Genomic DNA, 24584 nt, shown 5'->3' with positions numbered 1-24584 from the left:
GAAGTGTGAGGTTTAGCGGGCGCCGGCGCCCGGAAGGTCAGCGTGTGAAGGAGGTGGTTGTTACGCGGGTCTCCCCACTATTACAGAGGAGAAACGGGCGAGCACGCGATCTCGGCCTGAAGCGGCGGGGAGAAGCAGACGGGCAGTTTGCTGCAACACCATGGAGGGCGGCGGCGGAAGCGGCAACAAAACCACAGGGGGGTTGGCCGGCTTTTTCGGAGCCGGTGGAGCAGGCTACTCGCACGCGGATTTGGCCGGAGTCCCGCGTAAGTATCGGGCCTAGCTTGCGAACATTTCTGACTGGTTCTTGCGGCCACGCTACACATGCGACGTGCCCTGTTCTTTTTTTTTGCTGGCGGTCACAAGCTTCAGTAGCAGTGGTGGGGTTAGTGTGTCTGCGCGGCCGCTCTTTCAACACTGAACGAGTGTTTGGAGCCATGGATTCCGAGAAGCTCTCTGTGGTTGACCTGGACCCAGGAGATGTTGCATGTTTTCTTCCTTTTATATTCAAGCTTCGTGTCTTATCGTTCCTCCCACAAATTCCTTGTGTGTTGGGCTGTGTGCTTGGCCCTAAGTGCAGAAGAGCGCCCAGTTTTGCAAGTAAATGCATTCCACGTATCGAGCCCATACATAACTTTTTAGCACAAAGTCACATTCTAAACCACGAAGTAGCCGTCAGGGTAAAACACTCAATACTAATGTATACAGGAGAGAAAGAAATACGTCTCGAGACAACTGGAGGAACTTGGAAGAGAACTTTTATAGACATGAAGAAAGAAGCCGGTAAGAATTTTAGGAAAGGAAATATTCAAGATCTAGGGTGCCGAAGCACGAATACCCTGCCTGTGCCCTCTCCTAAGTAGTGTGAATATGTATTCCAGATCTTTGGAACTTTCTAACTGTGGTATTCAACTGGATGAATAGAACTTGGAGTTAAAGATAGTGGGAAGTTGGTGAAGGATAAGCGCTTCATAAAACTGATTTCTCTTGAGAATCTTTGTACTATTTCTTTAGGTCTCTTATGCTCAAAAACAAAAACGCCCTTTAAAGTTACTAGTGTCACCTGTGTCAGAACTGCATCTAGGACTTCCCTGGTCGCACAGTGGTTGAGAATCCGTCTGCCAGTGCAGGGGACACGGGTTCGAGCCCTGGTCTGGGAATGGCGTGGAGCAACGAAGCCCCAGCGCCACAACTACTGAGCCTGCGCTCTAGAGCCCGTTAGCCACAACTACTGAAGCCTGCGAGCCCGTGCTCCGCAACAAGGGAAGCCACCGCGATGAGAAGCCCGCGCATCGCAACAAAGAGTAGCCCCCGCTCGCCGCAACTAGAGAAAGCCTGCGCGCAGCAACGAAGACCCAGTGCGGCCAAAAATAAATAATAGTTAAATAAATTTAGTTTTGAAAAAACTGAATCTAGAACATAGTTTGTATGTAATAAGTTATAGGATATGACTGTATGTAGTTTGTATATTAGTCTCAGGACCTTTGAGTTTTGGAGCACAAAGGACACTGCCTTAATGTGAAGAAGCATTGTTACGTTAATTAAGATTTGAAGGTAAATTAAGAGATCAAGGGGTGAACACCATTCACTGAGTACTTGAGATGGACTTTTCTGGGTGCAGGACTACAGCAGTTAAATTTTAAAAGATGAGTGCTGTTTTCACAGAGCTTACATCCTGTTGCAGTGAGCCAAGTAACATAAGTAAAAAATATTTCAGTTAGTGATAAGTGTGTAAAGGCAATAAAAGGATCTTGAGATGGTGATGGGAGCCAAAGCCATTTAAGAATGGTCCAGGGAAAGCAACTCAGGGGTGTTGACCTTTGAGCTGTGACCTGAGTACAGTACAAATGCCTGGGGGGAGGCAAGTGTTTGAGGATCAGCTGTTAGGCCATTGTATCTACAGAGTTACTCCGGAGTTGGTTTGGTGGGAGATAATGAGATTAGAGGGGCAAGGAATGGCAGCTAATGTAGTGTTGTGTAAGCCTTTTGTAAGGAGTTTGAATTTGGTTACAGGTGTAAATGGAAGCCATTAAGGCTGATTTCCTTTTCTTAAAAAAAAAATCACTTTAATTGCCATTTAGAAAGTGAATTGGAGGGACTAGAGCAAGTAGGGAGTCCGGTTAGGTAGGAGATAGTTACTACAGTCTACGTGAGATTTAGTGGTTGGCCTAGGGTGGTAGCAATAAAGATGGTAAGTAACACAATTCAGGATAGATATTGGATACAGAACTAATAGGACTTCGAATTGATGAAAAGACCAGAGTCCTGGGTATTGGATAGGTTTGTGAACAATCAGCTGAGATACAGAAGGATCCAAAGATTAAATTTAAAATGTGAGAAAGTTGATTTTCCTTGATAAATTTTTCTATCTTCAAAGGTAGTAGAATTCAAGTCTGGCCCTCTGAGAGTGCCCATTTCTTTTGCCCTGACCCCTTCCTTCTGGTGATGACCTAAGAATTCTCTACCCTGTAAATCAAATCTGTCAACACTAAGATCTGAAGGAATTGCCTTAGAATATTTATACACAACACATAACCCAAACGATGTTTTTCTCATAAAATTGATTGGTTTCTGGTCAATTTTATTTTGCAATCTGCATAGTTGTCAAGCATTTTTGTAGTAAAGTAGAAAGGAATTAGCTTTATTATTGACCTGCTTCCTGCTACTTAGATTATTTGATCCACGTCACTGCCAATATCTTGTTGATATGAGATCCTGAGACAACAGTGCAAGATTGAGGGCACCAGGAAGAGGCAGCCCCTAAACTGCCAGACAGGAAGGATAAGACTAAGAAAGTGAGAGAAAAATTCACATTCATTGAGCCTGTGCATCAAAATTGCAAAACACACCAAACAAGAGAAAAATTAATGCTAAATGAAATAACTTTTTAAAATTTTATTGCAATATAATGCTTTGTTTTCTCTCTAGTAACTGGTATGAACCCTCTGTCTCCTTATTTAAATGTGGATCCACGGTATCTCGTGCAGGTAAGATTAAGACTAGTCCTTTTATGATTTTACTAAGTTGGTCCTTTATCTTACCATTTAACAAAATAACCCCAAGTACCTATGTTGACTTGATCTGTGATATGTGCATCTGGAGGCACCAAGTCTCTGGTCTTAATTCACCCTTTTTTCCCTCACAAACTCTGGGGATTTGGCTTACATCTCTTCCTGATACTAGTTAATTAAAGGATTTGGGGGTTTGGTTGTTTTTTTCCATTTTTTAAAGTTGTGATAAAATACACTAACAAAATATACTATTTCTAACTGTACAGTTCAGTGGTATTTAATGCATTCCTAATATTGTAGCATCACCACCTACCAGCTCCATGCTTTTCATCTTGTAAAACTGAAACTCTATACTCATTAAGCAGTAACTCCTTTTTCCACCCTTCCCCCAGCTCTTGGCAACCCTTCTGCTTTCTGTCTGATTTTTGAATACTCTTAAGTACCTCAAATAAGTGGAATCATACAGTATTTATTTTTCTGTGACTGGTTTAGTTCATTTAGCATAATGTCCTCAAGGCTCATCTGTATTGTAGTGTGTGTCAGAATCTCCTTCCTTTTTAAAGCTGGATAATATTCCATTGAATAATATTCCATTTTGCTTATCCATTCATCTGTCCAATGGACACTTGGATTGCTTCCATGTTTTAGCTATCAGGAATAGTGCTGCTATGAACTTTGGTTTATAAATATCTCTTCCAGACTCTCATTTCAATTCTTTTGATTATATATCCAAAAGTAGAATTGCTGGATCATATGGTAATTGTATTTTTAATTTTTTGAGGAACTGCCATACTGTTTTCCACGGCAGCTGTACTATTTTACATTCCCACCAACAGTGCACAAGGGTTCCAGTTTCTTCACATTCTCACCAACACTTGTTATTATCTGGGTTTTTTTGGTAATAGCTATTCTAATGAGTGTGAAGTGGCAACTCATTATAGTATTGATTCGCATTTCCCTAATGATCAGCCATGTTGAGCAACTTTTCATGTGCTTCTTGGCCGTTTGTGTATTTTCTTTGGAAAAATGTCTATTCAAGTCCTTTGTCCAGTTTTGAATCAGTTCATTTGGTTTTTTGTTGTTGAATTTTAGGAGTTCTCTATAGATTCTAATTATTAACCCCTTATCAGATACATGATTTGCAATTATTTTCTCCCATTCTGTGGGTTGCCTTTTTACTCTGTTGATGTTGTCTTTTGGTGCACAGAAGTTTTAAATTTTCATGAAGGCCAATATTTGTATTTTTTCTTTTGTTGCCTTTGCCTTTGGTGTCATATCCAAGAAATCATTGCCAAATCCATTGTCACAAAGCTTTTCCCCTGTGTTTTCTTCTAAGAGTTTTATAGTTTTACGTCTTACATTTAGGTCTTTGATCCATTTTGAGTTAATTTTTGTATATGGTGTTAGGTAAAGGTCCAACTTCACTCTTTTTCATGTGTATATCCAGTTTTCACAGTACTGTTTGCTGAAAAGACTGTCTTTTCCCCTTGGAATGGTCTTGGCATTCTTGCCAGAAATCGTTTGACCATATGTACAAGGGTTTATTTCTGGGCTCTCTCTTCCATTTCATTGGTCTACATGCCAGTACCACACTGTTTTGATTATTGTAGCTTTGGTAAGTTTTGAAATTAGCAAGTGTGAGTCCTCCAGAATTGTTCTTTTTCAAGATTGTTTTGGCTATTTGGGGTTTGTTGAAATTCCATATGAATTTTGAGATGGGTTCTATTTCTGCAAAAAATGTCAGTTCCTATTTTGATAGGAATTGTATTGAATCTATAGATTGTTTTGGGTAATACTGACATCATAACAGTATTAAGTCTCTGATCCATGAATATGGGATATGTTTTCATTTCTTTATGTCTTTTTAAGTTACTTACCTCCTTGGTTAAATTAATTCCTAAGTATTTTATTCTTTTTGATTCTATTGTAAGTGGAATTGTTTTCATCATTTCCTTTTCAGATTGTTCGTTGTTAGTTTGTAGACGTGCATCTGATTTTTTGCGTTGACTTTGTATCCTGCTACTCTGCTGAATTCACTTATTAGTTGTAACAGGGTTTTTTTGGTGCAGTCTTTAGGATTTTCTACATATAAGATTATCTGTGAAAAAAGATATACTTCTTTCTAGTTTGGATGCCTTTTATTTCTTCTTGCCTAATTGCTCCAACTAGAACGTCTAATACTGTGTTGAATAGAAGTGGCAAAAAAAAACGGGCATCCTTCAGTCTTTCATCTTTGGGTATTGTATTTGCTGTGGGTTTTTCATATATGGCTTTTATTATGTTGAGGTAGTTTCCTTCTGTTCCTAATTTGTTGAGTGTTTTTATCAATCAAAGTATGTTGGATTTTTGTCAAATACTATTTCTGCATCAATTGAGGTGATCATGTGGGGTTTTTTCCCTTCATTCTGTTAATATGGTCTATTACATTGATCAGTTTTCATTTGTTGGAACATCCTGCATCCCAGGAGTAAATCCCACTTGGTCATGATGTATGACCCTTTTAATGTGCTGTGGGATTTGGTTTCCTCGAATTTTGTTGAAGATTTTGCATCAGTGATCATAAGGGGTATTGGTCTGTAGTTTTCTTTTCTTGTAGTGTCTTTGTCTGGCTTTGGTATGATAATGCTGGCCTCATACAAAGAGTTATGAAGTGTTCCAAGTATTCCCTGCACTTCAGTTTTTTGGAAAAGTTTGAGAAGAATTGGTGTTAGTCCTTCTTTTTTTTTTTTTTGGCTGCGCCGCCACACAGCTTTTGGGATCTCAGTTCCCTGACTAGGGATTGAACCGGGCCACAGCAGTGAATGCCCAGAATCCTAAGCACTAGGCCACCAGGGAGCCCCCAGATTGGTGTTAGTTCTTTAAATGTTTGGTAAAATTTACCAGTGAAGCCATCAGATCCAGGGCTTTTGGGCTTTTTGGCTTTTTATTTGTTGTGAGTTTTTTTATAAGTGATTCCATCTCCTTACTAGTATGGGTCTCTTCGGATTTTCTGTTTCTTGGTGAGTTTTGTGTTTCTAGGAATTTGTACATTTCATCAAGGGCATCCAGTTTGTTGGCATACAGTTGTTAATAACATTTTCTTATAATCCTTTTTAATTCTGCAGAATCAGTAGTGATGTCCTCACTTTCATTTCTGATTCTAGTAATTTATTTCATTTATCCCTGCTCTAATCTTTAATATGTCCTTCCTTCTGCTAGCTTTGGGTTTAGTGTCTTCTTTTTCTAGTTCCTTAAGTTGTAAAGTTAGATTTTTGATTTGAGATCTTTTTTATTTTTTAATGTGGGCATTTATAACTATAAATGTCCCCCTTAGCACCACTTTCACTGAGTTTCACAAGTTTTGGTATCTTGTGTTTCTTTTTTGCTCATCTGTTAAGTATTTTGTAATTTCCCTTGTGATTTCTTCCTTGATCCATTGATTGTTTAAGGAGGTGTTTTTTTTAATTTCCACGAATTTGTGAATTTTTCAGTTTTACTTCTGTTATTGATTTCTAACTCATCCCATTGTGGTTGGAAAAGGTGCTTCGTATGGTGTCTTTTAAAATCTATTGAGACTTAACTTGTGGCCTACCATATGGTCTGTCCTAGAAAATGACTTATGTGCACTTGAGAAAAATGTGTACATTGTTGGGTAGAGTGTTTTGCATATTTCTGTTAGATCTAGTTGACTTAATGTGTTAACTCCTCTGTTTCCTTATTTTCTGTCTGGTTATAACAGTTACTATTCATTACTGAGAGTGGAATTTTGAAATCACCAACTGTTACTGTAGAACTTTCTATTCTTCCCTTTAATTCCATCACTTCTGCCTAATACATTTTGATGGTCTGTTACTAGGTAAGTAAATGTTTATAATTGTTATATTTCCTTGCTATGTTGATACTTTTATTGATATAATGTCCTTCTTTGTCTCTTGTAAACTTTTTTGCTGTAAAGTCTATATTTTCTGATGTTAGTATAGCCACCCTGCTCTTTTTTGGTTATTATTTGTGTGGAATATCTTTTTCCATACTTTCACTTTCAATCTTTTTGTGTCTTTGGCTGTAAAGTGAATCCGATGTAGACAACATATAAATGGATCATGTTTTTTAGTCCATTGTGCTAATCTCTGTCTTTTGGCCTAGAGAGTTGAATCCATTTATATTTAAAGTGTTTACTGATAAGGAGAGATTTCTGGCATTTTGCTGTTCATTTTCTATAAGCCTTTTAGCTTTTTGTCCCTCCCTTCCTGCATTAATATCTTCTTTTGTGTTTATTTGATTTTTTTGTAGGGAATTGTTTAAATTCCGTTCTCATAACCTTTTTTTAAAATGTATTCTATAGCTGTTTTCTAAAGTTATAACACTAATTTGAATTTATACCAGTTTAACTTCAGTAACATACAAAAATGCTGCTCCTTTACCAGCTGTCCCTGCCCCTCTCAATTGTTGATGTCACAAAATTATATCTTTATACATCATGTGGTCAAAAACATAATCTAATAATTCTTTTAAATGCTTTAAACTTTAAGATTATGTAGAAAACAAAGGTGGAGTCAAAAGCATAAGTTACAGTAATACTTTTATAATTGTCCATGTATTTGCCTTTATTAATATCTTTATCCCTTCATAAGGCTTTGAGTTACTGTCTAGTGTCCTTTCATTTTACTTTGTAGGAGTCCCTTGATCGTATCTTGCAGGGCGGGTCTAGTGGTCATGAACTCTCTCAGCTTTTGTTTATCTGGGAATTTCTTAATAGCTCCTTCACTTTTGAAGGGCAGTTTTGCTGAATATGGGGTTCTTGGTGGACAGTTTTTTCTTTTAGCACTTTAAATATATCAGCGCACTGTCTAGTGGCCTCTAAAGTTTCTCTTGAGAAATCGGCTCTTAATCTTATTGAGGATCCTTGTATGTGATAAGTTGCTTCTCTCTTGCTGCTTTCAAGATTCTCTCTTTGTCTTTAGCTTTCGAAAGTTTGATTTTAACATGTCTCAGTATGGGTCTCTTTGAATGTATCTTACTTGGTGTTTATTGAGCTTCTGAATGTTCATATGCGTCTCTTTTATCAAATTTGGGAAGTTTTCAGCGATTATTTCTTCAAACATTCTCTTTCTCTCCTATAACTCATGGTCTGTATATTAGGTTGCTTTGTGGTATCCCACAGATCCCTTAGGCTCTGTTCACTTCTGTTCAGTCATTTTTCCTCCTTTTCCTAAGACTCAATAATTTCTATTCTGTATTCAAGTTCAGTGATTCTTTCTTCTGCCCATTCGAATCTGCCTTTGAATTCCTTTAGTGAATTTTCCAGCTATTGTTCTTTCAGCTTCAGAATTTCTTTTTGGTTTCTTTCTAGGTCTTCTATTTCTTTGTTTCCATTTTGTTCATACATTGTTTTGACTTTCTCCACATCTCCTTTAGTTCTTTGAGCATCTTTATGACACTTGTTTTAAAGTCTTTGCCTAGTACACCTATTATCAGGTCTTTTTTAGGGACATTTCTGTTGATTTATTTTTTCCCTTTGAATGGGCCATGCTGTCCTATTTCTTTGTATGCCTTGTGATTTTTTGTTATTGAAAACTGGACGTTTGACTCTAATAATGTGGTTAACTCTGGAAATCAGATTCTCCCCCCTTCCTCAAGGTTTGCTTTTATTTGTTTATTGGTTTTTCTAAATTATTGTTATTATTATTATTATTATTATTATTATTATTATTACAGTCTGCCTATGTGCCAAGGACCAGCCTGAAATGTAAACTTAAGCTCTTCTCAGTTCTTTTCTGAGCCTACACTTTTTCCTGGGTGTGTGTTGTCACTTTCTAATTTTTCCTTTTTATGCAATTGCTTTTGAATGTTGTAATCTTTAATGTCTAGTTCACGAATGGGGAAGCAGCAAGGAGACCAGCTCCCAGCTCTTCTTTAAAGCCCCTGGAATAAGTGGGAGTGGAGAGGGTACAACAACAATGGCTGCCTGCTTCTTTGTACGCACTTCTGTGATCAGAAGGAGCAGTGATCAGAGCACAAATTAAAGATTTATATTTAAAAGCAACAAGTAGGGCTTCCCTGGTGGTGCAGTGGTTGAGAATCCGCCTGCCAATGCAGGGGATATGGGTTCAAGCCCTGGTCCAGGAAGATCCCGCCTGCCGCGGAGCAACTAAGCCCGTGTGCCACTGCTGCCGAGCCTGCACTCCAGTGCCTGCGAGCCACAACTACTGAAGCCCGTGCGCCTAGAGCCTGTGCTCCGCAACAAGAGAAGCCACCACAGTGAGAAGCCCACGCACTGCAACAAAGAGTAGCCCCTGCTTACCACAACTAGAGAAAGCCTGCACGCAGCAACGAAGACCCAACGCAGCCAATAAATAAATAAAATTAAAAATAAATACATAAATAAAAGCAACAAGTAATTAATTTTAAAAGCACCCCAATAAAAAATATTGGAGTGAGTAGTTACGAAGTTATGAGGTCATTAATACTAAGTTAAGTGTAAATGAAAGTGTAAAGTGGGAATCTTTTTACTGAAATCTTGAACCAAATCTGTACATTTGGGGCAATAAATACCACCTGAGTTTATTTAATTAGATCAGATTATTATTATTCAAAAGCCTATGAAAATAAGAGTGGTCTGATGAATACAAACATTTGAAATTAGGGGGTTATACATTTTAAGGTTTATATTAGCCTCGGTTTTTGGTTGGTTGTTTTTGTGGGTTTTATTTTTTCAGTTTGGAGAAGTTGCTGATTCAACATAGATAAAGTTGCAAATAGTAGGGTTTTTTTAAAGCTCAGTTTACAACATCAAGCTTCAAAGAGTAGTTGTTGGATATCTCAGGAATGCAAGATTGACTCACTAGCTGAAGAATGAGTCAGTGATGACATGCACTTGTATCAATACTTACTAATGTTAATCATGATCATCTTTTTTTTTATTTCCTATGTGTAGTTAGCGATCCATTTCTGGATTGAAGGATAATTACTTACCTCATCATATTAAATATACCATTCCTAAAAACCTCAAACAGGAAGCACAATTTAAAACTAAGTCATTAATTGAAAAGTCAGGAAGCACCCAGAATTTACAGATCAATGTATAATAAATATATTTAGACACGGAATTTTTCAGAGTTTGCTTATCATTGCCCAACAGACCATTTCTGTGTGATGAGAGTACATGGGCTTGTTTATTGTACAGTTTTTGGTAAGAACGTGTGCACAAGCCAGAAATCAAAAATCAGTGCAGAGGTACAGTTTTCCTAATCAGGAATGCATTTACCAAAGGTCAGTATTTGCCAAAGGGATGTTTACTTGTTAGTGTTTTTTGCTAAGGGTGTGTGCTATCCTTCAGGGGCTCAGTTTAACCATTTTTGTATGGAAAGCTTGGCAAAAATGTATTTGTTCAACATAAAAAAGTGGATTGTATTGCGAAATCAATCCTATTGTGCTCTTACAGTAGCACTTCTCAACCTAGGATTCTTGGCTGACCTTCAGGGGGTTCATACCAGATTCTGTGTATGCATTTACTAGAAGGTGGATCTGTAAGCTTTCTAAGATTATCAAAGGAATATATGCCCTGCAAACAACTAGTTAAGAATTGTTAAGGAGGTGATTTTTGCCCTTGCGTAAGTGATCCAAACTGTTGTACTCTTATAGTTTCTGCTCATTTTTTATGATCATTGGTCTTACATATAGTAAAATGGTGCTGGATAAATAGTAGCTACAGAGTGAAAGTTATTTTCTCCTTCCAGACTGGTATTCTGTTATCTCTCATAGCTTTCAGTTTACCTTTCTCTAGAGATGGCCTTCCTAAACTTTCAAATTTATCATGAAGGCAAATTTCCTATAATCTATCAAACTTACATTGAGATGCAAAGTTCTGGGCAAGAATCTCTCCTAAGAACTAATGAGCATAACTGTATATGTTGTATATTTCATTTCATTTTGATTTACATGTTCCTTTTGTTGCAGAAAGTTTTACTTTTGTTTGACTAAGTATAGTTGAGTTTTAGTTAATTTACGGATTTACATTCTGTAAAAAACTCCTTTGAAAAATTAAACACTTTGCAAGTACTATGTCTTAAGGGGAGCTCAACTTGGTTTTCATTATTATCCCTGTAGGATACAGATGAGTTTATTTTACCAACTGGAGCTAATAAAACCCGGGGCAGATTTGAACTGGCCTTCTTTACCATTGGAGGATGTTGTATGACAGGTTGGTATTTATATATTTTTTTTAAGTATCCTCAATCCAAGTGGCCAGAGGTGCTTAAAAGCAAAGGCAATTAAAATATCACCTTCAGGGTTGTTTTTTTGAAAATCATTATTTACAGTTTTCTTATTATTAAATAAAAATGAAAAAGAATCAGAAGTATAGTTGTTCTTTAATATAAAGCTGATTATTTGAATGAATTGTTACTATGATTTGCCAGGGGCTGCATTTGGGGCAATGAATGGTCTACGGCTAGGACTGAAGGAAACCCAGAACATGGCCTGGTCCAAACCAAGAAATGTACAGTAAGTCTCATGTAATGATGTAGTGATGTTTGACTATTAATCTCTACTTTGTTGGCTTGATGAGCACAACCTTGAGATTACAGTTGTTTAGACTATTGGTATACTTTTTGGTCAGTTTTTTTTTTTTCTGGTGTTTTGTTTTGTTTTTCCCTTATTCAAAATAAAAGGAATTTAGGGATTAAGTCCTGGGTCTAAGCTTTTAGAAGGAGTGATTTTTGAGTCAGTGTCCCTCAGTCAGCTGGTGCTATCCTAACCTAACTTCTCAGCTACACCTGTTCCATTTTGCAGGCCTATATAACATGCTTTTCAAATTGTTGAATTACTAGTACATTATTTGGATTGTTCAGGGGTGTGCAAAACCATAGGACATCATAAGTGAAGAAATAAGCACATAAGAGTAATTGCTAAATCTGCCGACATGTGACTTAAGCTTCTCATTGACTTCACTCTCCTTTTCTTAAGTGCAAAGGTGCAGAAAATTTAAATGAAATCCCTAGAACTTAGAGGTGGTTCCAAAAGGAGTAAGACAGTCTCCTCTTAGGAAACTGAAATTTGCAAAGAAGGGAAAGTGCAATTAAGGTCAGAAAGTGTATATAACATGTATCTTCACCCTGCTTAAGTAATAAACATGACCAGTTCCTGTTGCTGTTCCCTAAATAATATATTGTTTAGTTTTGCATGTTTTTATGCTTCATATGAGTAGAATCACACAGTATGTGTTCTTCAGTGGCTCGTGGTTTTTATTTTAGGACAATTTAAGCTCCATTTTCCTTATATGTTTCTTAGCCAGCAGATGGCAGCAGTGTGTTAGAATTGGACCTTGGGAAACCTGAAGGCCTGTCAAGTTTTTCATATTCCTACTACTGCATGGATCACTGCCCTTGCTTTACAGGCTCAGATCCTTGAATATTTTTGTATTTATATTCTTAATATTCGCTCTTTACTCCAATTTTTTTTTTTACTTTTTGTATTATGGATAATTTTGAATTTATACAAAAGTAGACAAAGTAGTACAGTGAACATCTATGAACTATAACCCAAGCTCAACAACCATCAACCAGCACCAGGACCAGTTGTGTCCCACCTCCTTCTTCCCTTCCATATTATTTTGAAACAAATCCCCAGCATCATATTACTGAACACCAATTTGAAAGTGGAAGGTCTCTTAGAAAAGATAACCTTTGTTTCTTAAAACCATCATAGTTACTAATTTTTGGGGAGAGTCAAATTGGTTTGCATTTCTGAAGTCAGATTTTTAAAATCTTACATACCATTTTTTAGTATAATCATTCTGATCTTTCAAATAGAGAGACAGCATTTTAAAAATGGAAAGGTAATTGGGTTTCAGGCCAGACAAATCTATGTAGTTTCAAAGCCCAGTTTCATTGCTTACTGTTTTGGGATCTTGGGTAAGTTTCCTTACTTTCTGCCTTTAATCTGTTGAGAGATGGTTAAAGTGGGAAGTAGGTAAGGGCCCATTTAAGTGGACGTATGTTGCCCGATCACATTCCAAAGGACTTTGGCAATTTGCAGTGCCACCAGCAATACAGTAATGAAAATTAATAGTTTTAGATGCTTGTTATAAATGAAAAACAATTAAGTGCTAAACTTAATATATTATTAAATATGTACCATAATTAGATTAATTAAATGTGTAACATAATATTTGTAATCATTACTAATTTTTTAAATAATCCTTTAAAAGTAATACAGATTTTTGTTATTACTGAGCATTAATTTAAATGAGTGCTTTAATTAAATGAGTTATTTTCCTGTTTGCTGTTGTAATTCTATAACTTCCAGCAGTAGTCAGCTGTCAGGACAGAACCATTCCTGAGACAGTGTTACACTGCTGGGAGAGCAGTGTTCTGTCTTCTTCCTCCAGTGGCCTCCGTCACTGTTCTGGTGACGTCTGGCACTGGATGAGGGCAGCGCTGTGCTTCCTTGAGAGTGTGCTAAGCATTCACTTTGGCTGCTTAGTTCTAGTCTGGGAGCAGACACAGAGTGCACTTTGTTCATGTATTCTAGTTAGATGCCTTTTTCCTTTGAGTATTTGTCCTTAATTTTGCTTTGTATTCCATGATATTCCACACTTTGATTCTACTTAACATTCTAAGTATACATACTACCCCCCACACACATAAGAAACTTAATTATAAGCTAGTTTGTCTGTTATGTCATTTTTTTTTTTTAACATAGATCAGTTTCTGTAAACTTCTTTATAAAATACATTCCAGGATATCATTCAAACCTTTTATATATTTAATAGTTTTACACATTTAATAATTAGAATTTTCTTTACTTGTTGCCCAAAAATGTTGGAGTTTTTAATCTAACCTTCATTTATATTTATATAAAGTAAAAGCTATCCTAATTGAATTCGGAGGAGATGTTAAGTTTTAAAATTAAGAAAACTTCGTGTATTGCGTTTATACATTTAAAATTGCTATTATTATGGTTTTTCTAAATACTAAAGGAATACTGGTTCTAAATACAGATTCTTTCTCTTTCTGCCCTGGTAGGATCTTGAATATGGTGACCAGGCAAGGGGCACTTTGGGCTAATACTCTAGGTTCTCTGGGTAAGTAGATATCTCACTTTTTAATAAATTATTATTACTGCAAAGAAAGAATGTACATGTATTATGAACAGTTTGATCAACTAAAATCCTGATCCTGGGATGTTAAAAATTATGTTTAAATCCACTCTGGTGAGTAGTATAGATACTACTTAGGAGAAGACCATAAACTGTATAACAAAAGAATCCCAGCTGCTAATACCATTGTGAAATACATTCATTTCTAAATGCTTAAAGCACTGCATACTCTCCTGTCTCAGCAAGACACCAAATAAAATCATGTTTTAACTAAATGAAATTAAAATAATTTAGGTTCAAGGCAAATGGTTTTGTTTGTTAGGAGAGGTTCAAGTTCCTGTAGTAAGATATGATAGATTAATCCAGCCGTCCTGATATGTTTTCCTAATAGACCATTCATCATTCTGTTTACCTAATTAGATTTCCCAGACTTAATTGCCAGAATTGTAATAGGTCCTTTGTAGACATTGAAAACATTTGCAGTTCTAAGGAAGGGATAATTGAGTAGTACTTAGGACCAAATGCTTTCATACTGTAATGTTTATGAATGATTGACTCTTTTGATTACTCATGACTTATAATAAGCCTACTTATGGCACTTATGCCCTAATCCAAAGTTTACTTTATTTGAAAGTCTGAAAATCTTTTACTTGTGGCAGATTAAGTAAGAGAAAATGTAGGCATCTTGTTGAAAAAATAGGAAAAGCCTCTGTGTAACAGAGTGAGATCCTAGCCTTGTCATGGGCTTTGGAAGCAGTACATTTTCACACTGTAAAGTCAGATTTGCATTTGGGATCCTAGTAAATGGTTGCTTCCATATGCTGCCCATGACCCCAGTGCCCTTCCACCAAGCACAGTCACCCTCCTTTGTACCTGTGTGCCCAGAGTAATCAGTTGTGCTGGTCTCCCCAGGACTTTCTCAGTTGTAGCACTTCAAGTTCATGTTCCAGGAAACCCTCAATTCTGGGCAGACTGGGGTGGCCAGTCACCCTGTATGTTTCCCTTGTAATGTGACCGGTTACAGTGTTCTGCTCAGGTTTAGTTTCAGTTAAATTGAAACGGGAAGAAGAGCCCTTATAGAAGTATAAAAACATCACAGCAGAGGAGTTGTAAGGCTGAGTTTGGTATAATTTTGAGGGGTCAAATGTGGCTATAATTTTGAGAAAGGGTAAGGAGAAGAGTTAATGCATTCATGGCTAATCAGTCTTCACAGGCATAAGAGAATGGTAGTTTGGGGGAAGATCTTTTTAAAACTAAATAGTGCTAGTGTTAGGGTTTTTACATGTGCAGGAACCAGATCTCACGTTTCTGGAAGTCATATTTTTCTTAGAATAGAAATACATGTGTTTTGTTTTTGTTTCTAAACCCAAAGTACAGCTGTTATGAATAAAATGGAAGTGAAAATTAAAGATATTCTTCCTGGGACTCCCCAGTAGTACTTTCCATAAATAGCTAATAAATTTCTTCTGAATCTCTCCAAACATTTTCTTTGCATATCCAGAGTCATACACACGTGTGCCTGCTTTACATATTAGTGAATAGAGCTCTTCCTGCGTTTTAAGTGAGTACATAGTATTCCATTATGTAGAAAGTCTTTTTCTGGATCAGTCCCCTCTTGAAGGTCATTTTATTTGTTGCTAGGCCTTTTTTATTACAAACAGTGTTCCCAGTGATCATTGTTTATATGTCTGTGAATACTTATGTCTGTAGAATACATTTATCTAAATATAATTTTGCCACACTGACTTTCAGTTTACTTTTTTATTACTGATCAGTTCCATTTCCCCTATAGCTTTGCTCTATAGTGCATTTGGTGTCATCATTGAAAAAACACGAGGTGCAGAAGATGACCTCAACACAGTAGCAGCTGGAACCATGACGGGCATGTTGTATAAATGTACAGGTAGGTACTATTAAATGGTGAAGCTGTCTCAATACAGTTGAAGTACGCTTTTTATCCATACTGTAGTTTAAAAGGAAACATTATACTTTTTTTTTTTTGTAGTATAATGTTCTCTGCCATCTCGTGGTTTAGGATTTTGGTTTTTATTTTTTGTAAAATACACATACATAAAATTGACCATCCGAACCGTTTAAGTGTACAGTTCAGTAATGTTAAGTATGTTTACATTGTTGTGCAGCTAATCTCCAGAACTTTTCTTCATCTTGGAAAACTGAAACCCTATACCCATTAAACAACAACTCTGCATTTCCCCCTTCTACAGCCCCTGGCAACCACCATTCTACTTTCTATCTCTCTGAATTTGACTGCTTTAGGTACCTCACGTAAGTGGAATCATGTAGTATTTTTCTTTTTGTGACTGGCTTATTTCATTTAGCATAATGTCCTCAAGGTTTATCCATGTTGTAGCATGTGTTAGAATTTCCTTCCTTTTTAAGGCTGAATAATACTCCATTGTACGTATGTCCCACATTTTGTTTATTCATTCATGTGTCAATGGACACTTGTGTTTCTTCCACTTTGGCTACTGTGCATAATGCTGTTATGAACGTGGGTGGACTAAATACCATTCAGTTTTGGAAAAAAAAAAATCAAAACCCTGAGAGTTGAGTCAGAATTAACTGGATGAAGATCAAATATCAAATTCTCCTCTAAGATGGAAAAGAAATTAACATTCACTGAGTTACGATTACACGCTCAGCAATAATCAGTTAATATAACTTGTTTCATTTAAAACTTTGTGAAGTGATAATCATCACACCCCAATTTTATAGATGAGCACAGTATTAAGAGGATCTTTCTTAAAAGATCATATAACTAGTGACAGCCCCAGATTTTTCTCACATTTCTGTTTTAAATTGCCTAAACTACATATGTTCTATACTCAAGCCTCTGAAAAGTACCTTTATTTGTTTGATTGCTTTATTATGCTTTTAGACACTTGATTAACTGAGTAATTTCGTTTTTATGTAATTCCTCTATCACAAATATCAAGTAGCATTTTGGCCTCATTTTTACTGGAAAGAAATGAGAGAAGTCTCAACAGAATTATAAAATCCAAAATTTCCTGATACAACTGAGAGTAAGAAGCTTTTTTAATTTTGAAAATGGATCACATTGGGAATTTTCTTCTTAAGAGCTCACAATACTTTCTGCAACACGTGCGTGTGCTTACGCACATCAACAGAGCTCCCAGGTAGAGTAAGACAGTAAATACCTTTTATGTCCATGAAAGTGTTACCTTGGCATAGAAGAACCTTGTTAAAAACCTAAAAATACTTCCACATTGAAAATCTTTGGGATCAGACAAAGGAATTGAAAACCCTAATTGGCACCACAAGGGTGGCACTCAGCCATCAAGAGTTTAGTTGGCCCAAACTATGTTTATTAAAAATCAAATTAAAATTTAAAAAACAGGAGATTTCACACAAAAGTCTGGAAATTTTAGCTTCTTTTGAACAAATGGAAGACACTAAGCTCACGTTATGTGTGGTGGCAGATGGCTGGAGCTGAGGTTGGGGAGCAGCTACCCCAGTGGATGGGCACTGAAGCTGCAGCTCAGTTCCCACCAATCCCCGTTTTCTTGCTCAAGGTAAGCCATTACGGCATTTCCTGTGTTGAGGGCAGCCCTGAGTATGAAAATGTACTGAATTACCATCTCATTTAAGACATATTACATGTATTTTAAAGATAAAAAGGGAAAGGCTGAATACTTGGTATTATCCAGAAAAGGAGAGCCTAGCTTTCTGTGTCCAGAACTTCCTTGTGGGAATAGCATTTATAACACCACCTGGGACACCTCCAACATCAATTATGGAAGAGTAGGCTCTTGGCTTAGAAGAGAAAGGGGAAAAAAGAATATTCATTAATTCTATGTCAGGTGACAAGTAGATTTCAGTTTCCACTGCAATTGGGGAACATAGAAGAGGTAAATAATCTGCTGACCCAGAATTCCAACATTGGTTCGTAGTTCCTGGCTGAACAGTTTAACTCAACGCATCAAAATTGCTCTAACAAAGGCAAATCGGTATCTTACTGATTTCTGGTTTACACTCTACTTAAGACAGAGCACAGAATTATGAGTTTTGTGTGGCAGGAATATTTGTAAAACTTCTAGATTCAAGGATTTGGAAAAGTTTAGGCGCTCTTTAGTCTAGAATCAGCGTAAACCATTAAGGAAAGAAGTTTACATTTAGAGAATGGTTAATTCCTGTTGACCTAAAATCTTTCCAATCCCCAATTTACTCTTCTAAAATAGGATTTTTTTTCTTTTTTTTAAAAGGAAGGAGTTTAGAATGAAAGCAATATGATTCAATTTAGGTATGGAAGCTACTTTTGTAGAAAGAAAAACCATGAGGGAAAATACATGAGAAGGTGGGTAGTTGTCAGACCAAAAAGAGGCTAAAGGAATAATTCTGATGGTGTGCTTTTACTTCAGATCTAATGCTTTATTTAATGAACTCTGTAAATATTTTTCAGAAGGTGTGAAATGTCATTATTAGGTTTCCTATGCCGTGTGAAAATCTAATGACCAGTATTTTACCAGAATGAGAACAGCTGTAGTTTTGCTATCATGTGTAAGTTTAAGAATGTTGAAGAGACCTGATCACTTATCTTCAGGAAACAAGGCCTCAGAAACCAAAAAATATGGGTGCCCCTTTCCCCCTCGCAGAAAATTCCTTACCTGTTAATCCTGTGCCTTCCGTGAGAAAGTCACCTTATAAAAGCAAGCTAAGTAAAAGTAAGAAGATAAACAAATACAGTTTTTCAAATTAAGCAATTATCAGGGTTATTGTTAAAAGGTACTACTTCTCAGTGAATGCCAGGCCTTCAAAATTAAACTTCATATGCCACAAACAGCCTCTTGATGACTTCTTTATTTCTATTACTGGCATCAACATTCTTCCAAAGAGCTAACTGCCATAATATATAAAACATTTCAACAGATCACTTAAACCAACAACCCAGTAAAAACTGGAGTAAGGATATGACAAAGCCCTTCAGGAGGAAAGACAAACGACCACTAAACAATTGAAGTTTGCTCACAAGCAACCAGGGAAAAGCAAAATAAAACATTAAGGTAATATTTTTCACAACCTGGCTTTTAAAAAGTGATGGTAGATGATGCTTATTGGCAAAGGTAAGCAAGTACTTTGAAGAGCAATTTGGCATTAGTTATTAATATTTTAAATATGTAGATCCTTTGCTCAAGTCATCTAATTTTCAGCAATTTATCCCACAGCACACGAAGGCATACATGCAAAACTGTATGTACCAAGGTGTTTTAAGACACCCTTCAAGGAAAAGGTGATATCTGACCAAGGATGGACAGATGAGGGAGCGTGAGGTGGATGTCTGGAGGAAGCAATTTAGGTAACAGCAAGAACAAAGGCCCTGAAGTGGGAGTTAAAAGGCAATGGGAGAGTAGCAGAATCTGGAGTGATAAAAGTGGGAGGGACCAAATCATATAGATGATAGAACTTCATAGGCCAGTATAAAGACTTGGTTTACCTGGACTTTAATTCTTACCATCTGAGTACTAGAGCATTTCCATTTACTTACAAGCCTTAAATTGTTTATTGTAACTTCCAGAGAGTTAAACTTTCACCCTTCTCCTGAGTACAGAGTTTACACCAGGAGATGTTAAGTCAGGGTTTCTAAATCCTCTAAAACTTCCATAAGGTTCTCAAAGGGGTCTGGGACACTCCCTACCACCTGCAGAAAAACAGCCACCGAAAGACTAGTCCTAAAAGGACACTGTAACGTGGGGGCTCAAAAACAGCTGGGATATTTTAGTGAGTTTGGTCCTGCATGGAAGCGCGGGCATTGCAAGGAAGGACTGGATGGGGCAGTGGTACAGGAAGCCCAGGAAAGCCCAGAAGTGCGGTTCAAAGTCCCACCTACTGCTTCCACTCTGTTACAAAACCAAGAAAGAAAAAACAAGGAGGAGGAAGCAGGCCTAATCACCTTTGATTTCTGCCTTTCTTTCTCTGTCCCCTCATTCCATCAGTTGTGAAGTTTACCACACCCATCACCTGAGTTGAGGCCCTTATCACAAGCCCTGAACTTCTCTAACGGTATTTTCCGTTGACCATTTTGACATTAGACTTCTACCTCCAGTCTCCTACCTACTTAACTATTTCTAGCTTAATCTTCCTCAAGGATGGTTCTAATTCTAATACTCCCTACCCAGGAGCCTGTGATGGTGACACACTTCCTTTCTATCTTAATTCAAACTTCTCACCCTAGCCTTCCATGTTCTAATCGTAACCTATCTTTCCAGCCTTTTCTCCCACAGCTTTCTCATGCATGTCATATGATCAAACAGATAAATTTGAAATCCAGTCCATCCTTAAGGCCCAGCTCAATTGTTAGTACCCCTTTCAAGAAATTTCCCTGATAATCTCCTTTCTCTATGCTGGAGGCAATTTGGTATGCTGAAAAAAACAGTGGGCTTTGGAGTCAGACTGAGTTTGACTAGCACTGGATCCCTAAATGTGTAAATAGGAGAGTAACTTGTCTGAATTTGAGTTTCTTTGTCTATAAAACAAGGGTGACTCTATTCCCTTCAGAGAGTTATAAATGAGATAACATATAAACTTTTCTGCCATAAGCACATTTTGTACAATTCTTACGAGACTTGACACAGTTTTCCTAGTAGGAAATCAATAGACAATATCTAGGATAGAAATAGCAAGATAAAGATGTTCTTTAGAAACATGCAGGTAAAAAGCAAAGAACTAAAGTAGTTGCTTTTGGAAACTGGGAATTAGGGTAAGAATGATGAGTACCCCAGGCTGTTGTGCATCACTAAAATCTTTTGGTACTATCTTGACTTCTAAAATTATCTATATGGACTACTTTGATAAAAATAAAAATTAAAGTGAGCAAAGATGTGTCAACGTAATAAAAATTAAATTAGGCATTAGATTGGGACGGGGAGGAGGGAATTGTTGTTTAATGGGTACAGAGTTTTGGTTTTGTAAGATGAAAAAAGTTCTCTGGAGATGGATGATGGTAGCCCAACGCCAATGTACTTAATGCTACTGAGCTGTACACTTAATGTAAATTTTATGTTATGTGTATTTTATCACAGTTTTAAAGAATAGTTTTAACAAAAAAATTTAAGTAGTACGAACATTTGTTGAATGGAATTTGTAGCCATCTCTATGTATGTAAGGCTGTTCCTCTAAAGCAAGGGCCACAGGCTCCTGCTGGCCAGATACCTGTCTCTTCACTGAATGTATTTTACATTTTTAAATGGTTAACATTTTTAATGGTTATATAAGTACCTACATAGCCTTTGCACTCTCAAAGCCTAAAATATTTACTTTCTGGCCATTTCAAGAAAAATGTGCTGACCGTTGTGCTAAAATAATTATCAGTTCAGTGTGTTAGCTCTGCCAGTGATCAGCTCTATACCGCATAAACCAGGCGTTTAAATATTCTGGGCCTCATTTTCCCAGGTTTAGAAGAGGTGATATTTGCCCTTTCTGGAAGAGTTGTATAAGTATCCAAAAGATAGAAGATAAAACTGTGACACACAAGTCTCATGTTTGTTCTGCTTTATAGAGATTAACCATTGGCCTCATTTGGTTACTCTGTGTTCAAAGCAAGTTTATTTGCTAATCCACTTCCTGTGTTTAGTTGGGCAAAAGTTGTTTTATTACAGAAAGCCTAAAGCCAAGGCTGTCAAACTTTTAACAGATCAACCAGCTAGAAAACCCTGAAATTAATGGAAAGAATTAAAACTAAAACATGTAATAAAAGGCTACCCTTGAGTCAGGGTTACTGTGATTAGTAAATCAAGCACTTATGTATGTTTGGTGTCTTCTTGCTAGAAACAACTTTTTTCTAGCCTTCAGAGAAGTAACAATTGATTTGAACTAAGTTTGTTTCATTTTGGTCAGAAAGTAGAAGGCTTTCTAGGGGATAAATTTTTCTTAAGGGATACAGTGTGCCACTGATGTCCCCAAAATCTTAAATACTTATAGTTCCCAATTTCATTATTACCCCTAGTACCTATATCCAGGGAGGCTTGCTATCTGATAGATGAGTAGTGTGAAGATCCTTCTAAAATGGCCAAGTAGAAACCATGTTCCTAGGACACTCAAAGCAAAAGGCCAACTGAAAGTAACATTTTGCAGCCAATTCCAAACCAGTGGGCAGACTTCAGAGTCCTGTGGACCTGTAATCGACTAAAGGTCCAGGGAAGTTAGTCTGAAGTTGAATGTATGGTCCCAGGAAATGGTGTCTGCGAAATTATTGTGCTTTCAATTACCTCCCCTATATCATTTTTCTAATTTTTCAACCACACTGAATACAGTTGCATATTCAACTGTCATGCCTAGTCTGTGTGGCAAGATATAAAGAGATGATGTAGACTTCTAGGAGATATCTCCCATTTACTTTAATTTTTTTATGTTTCGGATCCTCCTTCCCACATATTTGACAGCTGTTTACAGATGACGCCTGCAGTTTCTGTTTGGGTCTGTTTAAGATAGATAATTAGGGCACTTCATAGTTGAAGCATAAGCAGGTCAGCTATCTTAAGTCTTCAGGCTAGAGAGCCTCCTAGAAGAAGTGGCCCTTTATCATCTGAAGCCATCTGGCAAGACATTCATTGCAGAAAGGGTTGGTCTGAAGCATTCTAACTCAGCAGTGTCATGAATTTCATGGAATTTACTGGCTCGTAGCTAAAGGGCCTATAATAAGGTATAACGACCGGACCTTTGCCTTCCTAACATGTGACTTGGAACAAATACTCCATAGGTACAATATAGGCTACACCTGAAGTCTGTGATCCCTACTTATTTGTGAAACTGTAAGAGAACATCAAATATTTCTTAAAAGCTTCTTTGGGTACCCCCCCATTCCTCTTATTAGACTTGGGGACTATTTTCAGATAACTGACTGAAACATTTTTGTTTCTGCATTTCAAATGAAATATCTATTCCTAATCTTTTTCCACATGAAAAATTGTTCTTTTGTTGTTAAGCAGAAACAGTTCAAAGTCTAATCCTTGAATGTTTTTCAACTAGTATGATGTTAAGTGCCTCATTGCTCATTAGTTGAGATTTTCTGACACATCAGGGTAGGAATAGGCAACAGGGGAGTTGGTGCTTCATCAGCATCTAACTCAAAGCTTGATTATAGCCATCTTATCACCCACCATTCTGTCTTGAGTCTTCAAAGTTAATATTTAGAGGACCTGTGCAGAGTCCAAAGGCTGTTAATACTGTTTTCAAAGAGGGTGTCACTGTGTTTACATACAGCCTTAAATCAGTTGACAGTGCCAGTTAAGTTCATTTATTTGGTTGCGCCAGGTCTTCGTTGCAGCATGCAGGCTCCTTAGTTACGGCCGGTGGGCTACTCCTTAGTTATGGCTCACTGGCTTCTTAGTTGCAGTATGCATGTGGGATCTAGTTCCTTGACCAGGGATCGAACCCGGGCCCCCTGCATTGGGAGCTTGGAGTCTTAACCACTGTGCCACCAGGGAAGTCCCAAGTTCTAAATTATATGACTAGCAGGGAATTACTTATCTGGCTGTGACTTCAATGATAACCGTAAGATCTTGTCCAGAAGTGTTCTAGGATCAAGTCAGATTGAGAAAAGTCAAGAAATTATGCTGATGATCTTAGATACAAATTGTGAAATTAAAAGTGAAAAAAACGTTGTGAATATGAAAATATAATTTATGTATTAAACAAGTGATTTAGGGAATCTCTCTCTCCTGAACTTCAGTCTTAGTTTCTTTTATTAATTTTACAGCTTATTCTCCTGTTTGGGATGGAATCTGCATAAACATGAACAGTGTGTCTCAGCTGTAGGAAACTCTTAGTTAACCCTGTGATGCTAGGACAGTATGCAATACAAGGCTGTTATTTTGTTTTTCCTCTGCAGGTGGTCTTCGAGGGGTGGCACGAGGCGGCCTGGCAGGACTAACCCTTACGAGCCTCTACGCGATATATAATAACTGGGAGCACATGAGAGGCTCCTTGCTCCAACAGTCTCTCTGAAGATTACTAGCTGGTGAACGGAGGACACTTTAGTAGTCATCCAGATCAATTTATAAGTCAGTCTGGAGTCATTTACTCTTTTACCTGCAACTAGTTTGAAAAAGGAGATTCCAGTTTGCTGTGATGAAGATCATGGATGGTTGACCAGGACTGGCACTCCTTCCAGCCATTAATGAGTTGAAGCCAAAATCCTTTGGTGGCTGAGTAATGTGGTTCTCTTCTCCTTTAAAGAAGATCTTGCACCTGTTTTTTCTCCTACCCCCCCGAACTGGAAAACCACTTACTCCCAGAATTCAGGTCATGCTTGTCAATGCTGTATCACCACATTTGTTCATTTAATAATCCAAGACTGTAATACTGCCCTGTATTCCCAATAAAGGGTAAAAACGGAACCAAAGTCATAACTCCAACATAAAACATAGTGGGTGTCTCCAAAGTTACTCTTGGCATTTGTTTCTGCCCCACTAGGCTAAAACATGTTTTCATGTTTGTGTTGAAATGAAGGGCTACTGGCA

At 37.3% G+C, this 24584-nt stretch overlaps 1 protein-coding gene and 1 non-coding gene across 3 annotated transcripts; both read left to right on the top strand.

Annotated features, from left to right (window-relative positions):
- The first annotated feature begins 11 nt into the window (after nt 1-11).
- On the top strand, nt 12-24486 carry LOC132350227 (mitochondrial import inner membrane translocase subunit Tim23). 2 transcript variants are annotated; one of them, XM_059899200.1, is made up of 8 exons: nt 12-266; nt 2929-2987; nt 11097-11190; nt 11408-11492; nt 14015-14073; nt 15881-15991; nt 16314-16374; nt 23954-24486. In XM_059899200.1, exons 1-8 carry the CDS (start codon nt 161-163, stop codon nt 24021-24023), a joined length of 645 nt encoding a protein of 214 aa, XP_059755183.1. In that variant the 5' UTR covers nt 12-160; the 3' UTR covers nt 24024-24486. The 2 variants fall into 2 exon arrangements, with proteins under 2 accessions (XP_059755183.1, XP_059755184.1); XM_059899201.1 differs by lacking the exon at nt 16314-16374.
- Nucleotides 13291-13494, top strand: LOC132351362 (small nucleolar RNA SNORA74). Its single transcript, XR_009498298.1, has one exon. It is a non-coding gene; the product is annotated as a small nucleolar RNA SNORA74 (small nucleolar RNA).
- Nucleotides 24487-24584: the final 98 nt, after the last annotated feature.

This window comes from Balaenoptera ricei, chromosome 16 (genome assembly GCF_028023285.1).
Source record: "Balaenoptera ricei isolate mBalRic1 chromosome 16, mBalRic1.hap2, whole genome shotgun sequence".
Lineage (NCBI taxonomy): Eukaryota > Metazoa > Chordata > Mammalia > Artiodactyla > Balaenopteridae > Balaenoptera > Balaenoptera ricei.
This window is presented reverse-complemented; position numbering and strand designations above follow the sequence as displayed.